The sequence below is a fragment of the Periplaneta americana genome, chromosome 12 (genome assembly GCF_040183065.1).
Source record: "Periplaneta americana isolate PAMFEO1 chromosome 12, P.americana_PAMFEO1_priV1, whole genome shotgun sequence".
Lineage (NCBI taxonomy): Eukaryota > Metazoa > Arthropoda > Insecta > Blattodea > Blattidae > Periplaneta > Periplaneta americana.
The window spans coordinates 133,141,634-133,154,122 of NC_091128.1; the positions used below are offsets into that span (position 1 = coordinate 133,141,634).

General features: G+C 36.0%; 1 protein-coding gene across 4 annotated transcripts in view; it reads right to left on the bottom strand.

Annotated features, from left to right (window-relative positions):
- LOC138710896 (adenylate cyclase type 3-like) overlaps positions 1 to 12,489 on the bottom strand; it is a 780,256-nt gene that overhangs the window by 391,733 nt on the left and 376,034 nt on the right. For all 4 annotated transcript variants that reach the window (XM_069842085.1, XM_069842087.1, XM_069842086.1 and 1 more), the window contains exon 3: positions 159 to 277. In XM_069842085.1, coding sequence (XP_069698186.1) covers positions 159 to 277 — 119 coding nt within the window. The remainder of the gene's footprint in view (positions 1 to 158; positions 278 to 12,489) is intronic.

Sequence of the window (12,489 nt, forward strand, 5' to 3'; positions counted from 1 at the left end):
TGCAATTTCAATATAATTGACCACATTTCATTATTTTGCATTTTAAAATATTTTTTCTCAATTTCCCAATAAAATGCGTCTGTTGACTGATGCCCTTTCAAGAATAAATTCAATTATTGTAACCACATTGAACTAATAAAAGAGGCAATCCACTTTACCTGACATTTTCGTGCCGACTCATATAGATTTTCTTAAATTGACTGTCCTTTGCTGATCCGAGGTCCTGACGCATCTTAACGGCGACGTGTTCAGGCAGCACGGATAGCAACAGCCGCTCCTAAAACGAGAGAAGACAAATGATCGCTTCCAGGAAATAACTTTACAACTTTTAAATTACACAATTTCGCTTCTAACGAAAGAGGAAGGAGAAATAAAACGTTATTATTGTGCCCATAAAGTCTCTTCCTGTCTTTGTATTGATTTTGTGTTTTTAAAAGGTCACACTCTTCCTTTCCTTGCGATGTTTCCTTCCATAAATTATCATTAAAGTGACAATGAGATTCAATTTCTGGTTACAGCACACGAAAGAAAGCACTGAAAGTGTTTTTTGTATTACAAGTAAAGAGAGTGAGGATTTAAATATACTATTTGCAACAACAAATTCAAATGATGATAAATTCTTTCTGTTGCCTTCCATTGGAAAACTCAACAGATAGGCCTAAATTAGTTGCTTTAAAATTTATGGTTAGAGTAGTTTCTAATTCATTATAAGCAATTTTAAGAGAGCATTCCTTGATTAGAGTCAAGTAATGCTTTTCTGCTAAAAATGCAGATAGGGCTCTTGCATGGCCAATAGTTTAAAATACTTCCCACTAAGTCTTATGGCCGGTTTCACCAAGCTTCTTTAAATCAGCACAAACGATGGATCGTTTAATTTTAACGGGATCTTTAAAAGTTGACTGTTTCGCCAAGCCTCGCATCTTTAAAATTAACAGGCGTTTACTAACGAGGGGATTTTGTACTTGTATCTTACATGTTTTGTTTTTCATACGACCATGGCTTCGAAATCGCGAATTTCATTGGTTACATATGATCATGGCTGACTTTGTTTGGCATGAGGAAACAATCATAGACAAACGGGTAAGCGGCAGTAGTTTTAAGAACATCTTCCTAAATACAGTATGTTTTCACACCGCAATTAAAAAAAAAGACAGCTGCTTCTAAATGTAAATAATAGGAATGTAGAGCAGTTACATTGTAACTTCTAAAGGAAATCTAAGAAAATTTAGCGGACTATAAGGTCGACAGCTTCAAAATTGATGCCACACAAAGCATTCTAAGCAGTTATATTAGGCCTAAATTTAGGACGGGAAATCGCCTCTTCCATAAATTGCATACTACTTTTCCACTGTATTTCATGTAGATTTATTAGTACCCTGTAACAATTTTGCCATGCTTGTATGGCAGGATTCAGGAGAGGTGTCATTAATTTAGATTTTAAGGGGTATCCATTGTCTCCTAAAAGAAAATCTCTTTGCACTCTTTCTATTTAAAAGGCACCCTCCTTTGGAATGTTGTGCTATCCGTGTAGACCGTAACATTATCTTAAACCGAGAAGAATCTGTTGGAGAGGCGTTAAGTGGGTGATTCCTATCTGTCGTATTCTAACCTATTACAATTTCAATAAACTAGCGCTGAGGTAGTTCTGCTGGTTTCAGAAGTGAAAATCGTTGAATTTATAAGGGATTTTTTTGTGTTAATGCAGTTGATCGTATATGGAAGGCATAACAAAAACCTAAACTAATCAAACGTATCCTGTCACAGATTCGTATGTGCAAGGTGTATAAGCAGAGTACGAAGGAAACTATCTCAGCGCTAGTTTAGCCACAATTTTTCTATACGGAGCGTTACATAGGCCTATGAAATTGTTTGAATATTGAAGGAAAAATAGGATCTTCTATTGCAGAATCTTTTGGCTATATTTCTGCCAGGATATAGGATTGGAACATGTAGGTACACAATCTATGATGTCTATGACAACATAAAATTTAGCTATAAGCTTATTAGGCCTATAGAAATAATGACTACTGTAATGTTGATAGTACGTCTGATACTTTATTCACATATCTAGACAATACAGCTTTTGATACCCCGTTCATATAATCAATTACCATTTCAAAACTTCCCGCAACGTTATCTTAAAGCGAGAAGAATCTGTTGAAGAGGCGTTAAGTGGGTGATTTCTATCTGTCGTATTCTAACGTATACAGTATACCGGTATTCAGTTTCTTCTGGAATCATTCTTACTACTTATTTCCTTAATGTGTAGCTTTCGTGGAATTCTTTATCACTTAATCTTCAAAATGATTATTCCGAGTGTTATTACAACATATAAGTTCGTCGTTATGTTGAAGTTCTAAATAAAGAACTTCATCAACGAATAATTACGTCCGCCATGTTGTTGACTTCTTAACGCATCGTTACTGTTTTAACGCGACGAATAGGTCCTAATAAATTAACGATGAATTTAAAGATGCGTTAGCAATAATGATACTTGGTGAAACACAAAAACTGACTAACGTGTCATTAAATTATTTAACGAGACGTTATAATGATAACGAAGTTTAGTGAAACCGGCCATTAGAGTACGGATCTGTGAATTTTTAATGGCGAAATTACTTTCGCGTGGCTTCTTTAGAAAAGGCAGGAGAGATGTATTGTAAAGCTGGTGGAGTGGATTTATTGCACATACGAAAACCTGTGCGTGAATGAATGAATGAATGAATGAATGAATGAATGAATGAATGAGCTGTAGGTAGAACTCTTTATCACGTCAAGATTCAATTTTACTATTTGATATTATTATTCAGTTTCAATAATAGCGTTGCGTAGTGTCATATCATATCATATCATATCATATCATATCATATCATATCATATCATATCATATCATATCATATCATATCATATCATATCATATTGTGGCACTCGTCTGGATTGTTCTGGTCGCGTCAGGGAGTTGCGCGCGCATCTAGCGAGAAGGAAGGAGCGGGGACACGGAAACACGAATCCCTGACGCTAACCGCGGGACGATGGAAGGGGCGAAAAAACTACTATGATTGGGCGGAAGTAAGGAAGCATCGAGACGCGGATCTTTCTCAAAGATTCTGAAAACCACGGGAATCGAAGATTCGAGAATTATGGTGGAATAAATGAAAGTACTAGTGGCAGACAAGAGAACGATCAATCTTGAGTCTTCAAGTCTACAAGTGAGTCTTCGAGCGTGGAAGGAAGCCAGCCTTCGAGAGCATCTGGAAGACCGGAGTTCGACGTGTAGTGGAAACGCACCTGGAAGGCTTGGGTTCGACGTGCAGTGAACTTGAGTGGGTTCGTAACTGTGGCAATGTCCAGGCGAGAGCGACGTAGTTCGGAAGACCTGAATTCGATGTGCAGTGAACTTGAACTGTGAGCTAGAAGAACTAGCCAAGGCAAGCAAACTGTGAACTGAGAACTGAAAGTTTTGTTCTGCACATAGTGCAATGTGAACATTAATTGAAATTAGGAGTACATTGTTGTTCTCAATAGTACACGTCGTCTACTGCCATTGTCGTCGTGTGGAGTGCAATAACGAATATTGTGTTGCTGTGTTGAGTGGAATACCCATTGTTGTAGGATGAATTATTAAGAATAAAAGTCACATTGTTATCAGGTGCGTAGTGCTAAAAGCAGAAATGAAAGTCAAATATCATATCATACATCACACCTAGCTGTTTCTTTGTTTTCCCTTGCTTACCGGAAGTTATTTGAAACTGGCAAGCTACCAAATGTTTCATTGAGGTCGCAAAGTGTACCGGTATCGGTACCTGATATGAATTTACAATTCATGAAACCAATAGGAAGGGCAACCTTAGTAATTTGTGTTATGTAATTAGTTTATTTTCTTATAGAATTCATACTTAATTATGAAACAAAATTACTAGAATAACACATTTCGTCAAAATTTCTCCATTCATTATCATTCCATAACATTCTTCGAACGACGGCTGGTCTAATGACGAGTAGGGTTGCCTGCTCGAAACCTGGGTACACAGCGAACCTTAGTGTGGTCAGCCGGTGAGGGTTTGGGAATGCGCTTAGCTTGAGGGATAGCGCAATAGTTCTAATAAGGTCGCAGTAATGAGTCGTAGTAAGTTTCCCCTCCTTTAAATTCAAATTCAATCCAATTCAAAGATCGTAAGACATTCTAACTGGCTAAGCGCTAGTCATTCTCTTCTGTGTCAATCGCACAACTACACTGGATTTACTCAATGCAGCCACTTTCGCTGAAAGTTGACTCTTATGGGCGAACTTCTTTTTACTACTCTTTTCACATTTATTTTCCAATTTTGCTGCGACAATCTTTATTATGGTATTGTCATTTTCTCGCGGCACATTATTGTGCTGCGTCACATCGGTTAAAAATGACTGGTCTACATTGTCAAAAAACTGAAACAGTTTTACGTTTGTATGACATTTTAATGCGTGAAAAGGAGAAAATAAAATAATTAAGTAAATTTCGAGTGTTGCCCATGAAATGAAATTCCTGCTATCCGTTTCAAAACACTCAGACCTGAGTTAAACTATCATAAAGCTGTCACGCACAGGTTGTAATAAAAAGTCCGGCCGACCATTGTCTAAATTACTCTCCGCAGTATTTCATTGTGCTTCGCATGTGTGTCCAGGTTCTAAATGTAAGGTAATTAATTGTTCTAACCTCTATCAACTTATCCCGTTTCTAAAGATTTCTAGTAAAATTTGTATAGTCACTATTGTTATACATATCACGGGTGATTTGTCGGTAATATTTTTGTATGAATCATTAACTTACAAGTATTAATTCATCATAATCAGCATCTTGAACAAATCAATGTCGTGTTCCGAGAAACTCAGCATAGCAAGTGTTCCTGTTTTATCCATGTTGATTTTTCTTAGCTTCATATGTTAGTTTTGAAAATCTATTTATTTCTGTATTTATTTGTATTTTTTCAATAATACTGATCGATTTGTTACTTAGTTTGTAGTGAAATTGGTTGTCCGGTTGGATAATTTGCTAGTTCATTGATGAGCTATTCGGTCTGGCAGTAAATCAATGGAAAAATTGGTTGGTCTGTTGATTGATAGATTAATTAGGGTTTTGATCGATCGATTGGTTAGTTGGTTGATACGCAGTTCGGTAAGTAGTTTAGTCAGTTAAATGGTTATAAATCTGATAGATTGGTTGATACATCACTTCGTTGTTTGGTTGGTTGGTTGGTTGGTAATTCGCCCAATTGGTTGGTTGGTTCGTTGGTTGGTTGGTTGGTTGGTTGGCTGGTTGGTTGGTTGATTGATTGGTAGTTCGCCCAATTGGTTGTGTGGTTTGTTGGTAGTTCGCTCAATTGGTTGGTTGTTTGGCTGGTAGTTCGCCCAATTAGTTGATTGGTTGGTTTGTAGTTCACCAATTGGTTAGCTGGTTGGTTGGTTGGCTGATTGGTTGGTTGATCACATTTCGATCAGGTTCTGGGTTTGTTCGTCGATCAATCGGTTGTTTGGTCAATAAATTATTTTGTTATTCGATATCTAGGTCGGGTAATTTGTCAGTCTGTACCGTAGTTAGGTTCGTTCGTCGGTCGGAAGATAATTTGGTCGGTCGATCGGTTGGTCTGACATTTGGTTGGTTGGTCGGTCGATCGATTAGTTGATTGGACTGTCAATTGGTTGATTGGTCGGTCCCACTAACAGCTAGTCCCAAACCCGGTGGTTCCAATAAACATAATCTCCAAAAAAATTAGTACAAAATGTCATATTTTCCCAACTTATTCATTTACCAATCAATTCTTATCAACAGTAATCTCACTAGACGTTTTGATTTATCTAGAGAAAATCAAAACTCGAGTGGGATTTAATTGACTATTACACGATTAGAAGAAAGTATATAAAAATTAGAAGTAACGAAGTACTCCAATACAATAAAATATTAATTGACTTACGAAAATACAACTGTCTTCAAATGTATTATTGTACCATCTCAACATTACAAATATTACGCTAGATGCATGCTAGACGGCAGTAGTGTCTTTATACAGACACTGTAATGATTACTATTCAATAAATCTTAATATTAAACAATCTCTGATACATGACTATCCATAATATCATATAGCAGAAGTTCTTTTTATCCTCTCAGAGCAGAAGCTATAACATAACCTAACTAATATATTGTACACAAGTGTTAGAAAAGTTTTGATTAACGACTATGACATAAAAAATAAACATGAATAATTTTAAAAGGAATAATTATTGAATGTAAAATTTTCAAATTTGAATGTGGTTGGTGGTTCAATTGATGTTATATTGGACGTGTGCGTAATAGAAGTGGAACTCGTTGATTTAGGCCTACATGGTGTATTCAACTTATTCAGAATTTCCGAATGAATAATTTTAAAAGGAATAATTATTGAATGTACAATTTTCAAATTTGAATGTGGTTAGTGGTTCAATTGATGTTATATTGGACGTGTGCATAATAGAAGTGGAACTCGTTGATTTAGGCCTACATGGTGTATTCAACTTATTCAGGATTCCCGAATGGTGTTCTTCATTTATTTGTAAATCGGATTTCAGAAGATGCATTGGTATGATCAGTGATTTTTATTAATTCTTGTTCTTGAATGCCAATGCGAGTCATATTTGAAACTGCTGTGCATCGACTGGAGTGGTTTGTAATTATATATATTTTTTTTACGTCCAGACCAGCGCAGTTTCAAATGTTGGCAAACAAAGAAACAAATGCTAGGGACGCGATAAAATTAAACAAATCCTAGGGACGCGATAAAATTAAACAAATACTAGGGACGCGATAAAATTGTGCGATAAGCAGCCATGATTGGTTGAAATACGTCCTTTCGTACCGTTTTATTGGTCAAAAGTAGTATGACGTAGTAAGAGTGTAATAGTCAACCTAAACAGTTTCAAAATGTTACTTTTTCCAACTTTTATATTTCCAAACTAATCTCAACTTGTTTGAAGGTTAATTTTCAATTTGTTAATGATATCATACTTTATATTATTAGGCATATACATTACACTCACTTAAGATTTTATTATTCAATTTTTATTTGTGTATAATACAAGAGCTTATTTAAGAACATAAATTGTGATCAACTGCTCGTAAATACATTCAAATTTTACTTTTTTCTCTATACTTTTCCTATTTCTCAACAATGTTTCAAATACATTGTTCGATAATTTCTCCTCCTCATTCCCGCTAGTTATGTATATCAAGAATATACCAATTATTCTCTAATGTCCGTCATTAAAACTGTTAAATTATACTCAAACCTCTAAGACCTGCTGGTGAAGAACCTTACGTAGTTTAACAAGGTTTAAGTCTCTCTCGCACCTATGTGACAACAAAACATCAACTGATGAAGACATAACATCATTAATTTCAGTTTAATCGTTTCAAGGGATGAAAATAGATGTAGAAACTCAATTACCTAATTCCACAAACTTTCATTTATACATAATTCTCTAAGCATTTAAGTTGAACTTCAAAGACTCAATTCTACATAAAACTTTATATCATTTTGCATTACTTCATAATTTCATTTGTATTGATATGAGTGATAGATGTATTGCAAATGGATCCGTTTTCGTTCAACAATTGAAAAACGTAAAAGCATATGAATAGGGGATTCCGTCGGTATTATGATGGGCGTTCGAGTTCAAATGGACGAATTTCGATTTTTTATCTATCGCGTCCAACCAGAACTTCCGCCACTGCGTGTAGTTCAAATGAGATCAGTAGCATGGACGTAATGGCTTTGCTTCTGTTCCATCATTTCTCTTTTTGTGAAAGAGTCAAATGACCGATGCAGTGCGCGGTCTTACGTTCTCATTCGGTCTATAATGACGTCATTGTTTCTGACTCCATTTAATGGGATGGTATTATTGGACCGGAAAGGATAAAAAAGTAGAATGGAGATGGGTGAATTATGGGATAAATGAGCTCCAAAATGTACTCTTTAATTGAACAGGACAGTACTTCAGCCAGTGTTACTTCGCCGCTGTGGTTTACGTAATGTTTAAGGCAGAAAGTAGAGAGGACCGAGATTTCAATTTAAGCAAGAGAGTAGAAATTTATATCCCATTTCTTGGGTATACTGATCTGTGATTCTTTGTGTTGTTTTAATAAGTGGGTTTACCAACTATACTTCGTTCCATAATGTCTGACAGGAGAAGTAAAGATTGCCGGCAAAGGAGAAGAGAAGTACAGGGACATAATTTTATTTTTACTAACATTTCTAATATTAACCTGACTATACCTTTGGATCAACGGAAACACAATTTGCTACCCCCTTCCACGATTGGAGTTCGAGGATACCGGCGTAATATACAAACAAATCACTTTACTAGGTATAGGAGGGAAGAAAAGTAATTCATCCATTTACGTACACTAGGAAATATAACGCTTTTGAGTTTGATAATTTTCATTAGGTTTTTGTTTAATCAAAATACAGTACAGTATTAACAATGAGTGTTTTTACTCACGAACTAAGCTGTCCATGCGGACGTATTCATTATGCAGTGTATATTATTATACTGTCTACAGCATAGCTTACACTATAGAGAATGAAGTTAAATTGAAAAATAATCATAATATGGATATTTAAACAAATTTTCAACAAGGTGGCCGTTCATTTCGATACAGGCTTCAGTTCTAATGTGCATATAATCGCACTATAGACTATTGTACGTAATTCCAATTACCAGCTTCGTCTTTTGTACTAATAATAATAATAATAATAATAATAATAATAATAATAATAATAATAATAATAATTCTTTATTTATACTGGCAGAGTTAAGGCCATAGGGCCTTCTCTTACACTCTACCAGGTCACAAAGTATACAAGCAGTTAAAATTTAAAAAAAGTTAAAGAACAGAATAGGCCTACTAACATATTACAAAGAGAAATAATAATAGCATAATAAATCGACACTAAACAACATGAAAATAAGACCATAATAAAAAAGAAAGTAAAATACATTGGAATATAGTGAAAGCAACTCATTTAGTACAAATGGTTAATATGGAAAAACGTAAGGAAGAATATATCAAAATGGAATGTAATAAAATAATAAAAAAAAGAAAAGAAATAAGAAAATAAAATAAAAATAAAATAAAAAAACTAGTAACTCATGTTGAAATAATTCTGTACCTACTCTATAAAAGAGTACCTTACGTACGGTACTGTAAATTCAGTCTTCACTTCTGCTCGATCCGAAAAGATAAAATTACTCAGACATGCTATCTAATGTCCGTCCAAGTGGTTATGTCGCGGGATCGTAGAAACGGGGTAAATCACGTGACAGTTAATTACTTAACGAGGCCCTTTTATTTAAGTTATTTTAAACAGTTGTATAATATTACGTAGACATCCAATTCCTAACAGAAATTAATGTTCTAAGAAAAGAGCTAAGACAGCCCAGCTACTAGCCTTTACAGAGAGGCGAATAGAAGCTGATGTGGAAAACCGGAATGCGATGTAGGCAATGGACGATAGTACCTGTGCGAAAATGATGCAATATTGAAAGCTCTTTCGCCACTGGAAAACGCGAACATATTTTTGGAACGTACTGTTTACTATGAGCGTAAGGCTACTATGACTGTATATGCGGTCTTGGATCTGTCTGAGGACAGTTGAACTTCATTAGTAGAAGGGGTTGGGAATGAAGTACATTCAAAAACTCAGATGCAATAAAAATTGAAGTAAAAATAAAATGATGTACCTGTATAATTACAATTGAACCAATGGTAGAGGTCTCATTTCACGCTTGTCTTGAAGTTGGGATGGGGTAGAACGCTTCAGATCGCCCAACTTCAAGTCAAGCGTGGAATGAGCCCTCTACCATTGGTTTATTAGCAATTATACAGTGTGTTCACTTCCCCCTGCGGCCGGGCGATAAACAGCAAGCACGCGGAGCAGCAATAATACAGCCTACCAACGTGCTGCCACCCGTGCTTAAGAATCACTCAACAGCTGTCCATCATTTTGCAGTCAGCTGATCTAATTGCGTGCTGTTTCAACAATCAGTTTGCTTTACTGAAGCGCTTTAAAAAAGCGTCTCAAGGCCACGCGTGGTGGTTTCCGTGAGCAGCGTGTGAATGGGAATTTTATCAGAAGATGTCAAGAATACGTCAATGCAGTTGGACACCACTTTCAGCATCTTTTGTAACAAGGTTAGTACTCAAGTGATAACAATAAATGAGTAGATAAGCTTGAGGATTGATAACTAATGCTCCGCGCTTGCTGGCCGGACGCAGGGGGAAGCGAACGCACTGAACTTCTCTCCTCCTCTGCAGGCAATGTTTACATCTCCTGTGTCACGCCTAGTGATACTATCACGAGAACGTCGAAACCTGAGTAGACCAAGAAAAAAGTTGAATTCAGAGTGTGACAGATCATATGGTCTAAGATATACGAGATCGATAACAACCCGCATGAAGTTGGACGATGTCGACGTAGTTTGCTTGCTGGGATATACAGGGACATCATTTTATTTTAACTAACATTTTTAATATTAACTTGCCTATACCTCTGGATCAACGCCGTTTGCTACCCCCTTCCACGACTGGAGTTCGATGACACTGACGTAATATAGCCTACAAACAAATCACTTTACTAGTTATAGGAGGGAAGAAAAGTAGTTCATCCATTTACGTAAACTAGGAAATATTGCGCTTTTGAGTTTGATAATTTTCATTAGGTTTTTGTTTAATCAAAATACAGTACAGTATTAACAATGAGTGTTTTTACTCACGAACTGAGCTGTCCATGTGGACGTATCTTTATACAGTGTATATTATACTGTCTACAGCACATTAGAGTACAATATAGAAAATGAAGTTTTTGAAAAATAATCATAATCCGGATATTTAAACACATTTTTGAAAATGGTGGCCGTTCATTTCGATACAGGCTTCAGTTCTAATGTGCATATTATCGCACTATAGGCTATTATACCTAATCCCAATTGCCAGTTTCGTTCTTCGTACTGGGACCTCATGTTGAAATAATTCTGTACCTACTCTATAAAAGAGTACCTTACGTACTGTAAATTCAATCTTCACTTCTGCCCGATCCGAAAATATAAAATTTACTCAGACATACTATCTACTGTCCGTCCAAGTGATTTTGTCGCAGGGTCGTAGAAAAGGGGGAAATCACGTGACAGTTAATTACTAACAAGACCCTTTTATTCAAGTTATTTTAAATAGTTGTAGGCCTGTAATATTATGTAGACGTCCAATTCCTAACAGAAATTAATGTTCTCAGAAAAGAGCTAAGACAGCCCAGCCACTAGCTGGCGAATAAAAGCTGGTGAGCGAAACCGGGATACGACGTAGGCAAATGGACGACAGTACCTGTGCGAAAATGATTCAATATTGAAAGCTCTTTCGTCATTGGAAAAAGCGAACATATTTTTGGAACGTACTGTTTACTATGACCGTAACGCTGCTATGACTGTATATGCGGCCTTGGTTCCTTGTGGAGGACGGTTGAACTTCATTAGTAGAAGGGGTGGAAGTGAAGTACATTCAAAAACTCAGGTACAATCAAAATTGAAGTAAAAATAAAATAATGTCCATATATTATATTTAATTCTTCCCTAGCCATTTCTCACTTTTCACTTTCACGACTTCAGAGTTTGGAATCGTGAATGGTTACCAATGGTAGAATTCGAGCTTTTATAGCTACAGCTGTGGAACATTGTGATTCATATGACGTTGAGATGGATTGCGTATTTTCATTTTAAAGTGGTATTTATTAGGATATTCTAGAATCACCTGAATCGAAGTTCGAAATTAAAAAGTAAGGACGGACTATCAAACCCTCTCAAGCAGTCGAAATATCTATACGAACACATCACTCTAGCCAGGACCAAGAACTATCCTCGAGTGATTCGATTATTGTAAATGTTCGTTTATTTATTCAGACGCGTCGTATTAATTAGTGTATCAATCAGCATAACGAACCTATATCTATTAAATTATTTTACCTGTTTTCAATCATTACTTAAACTAAAATACAAGCGCTGCGAGTTATAAAATTTCAACGATGAAAAGTATTGTTTGTCCATCCCTAGTCGTGTTGTGCGTGATGCCTGAAACAATTTATGAACTATTTGAGTCAGACACCCTATACCAGGCCTGCACAAGGTTTGCGCTCTCCGAGCCGGCTCACAGCTCTTGAGCGGAATGCAGATATTAGCTGCGCTCTGCATAAGGGTGGACTGGAAGAAGGGGTGATCTCGTACAAAATATACACAAAAGGAAGTACTATTACGAGTGTTTATGAAATGAATTCCCGTTCAGTGTTTGCAAAACTATCTTGGACTATTATTAATTAATAAAGAAATATTTTTTTGCAGAAATAATAGAAATTCTATAGCTACTTAAATGTATAATATCATTTTGTTATAGTTTTATTTATCAGTACATCAAAACGAGGTTTTATGCTGTTG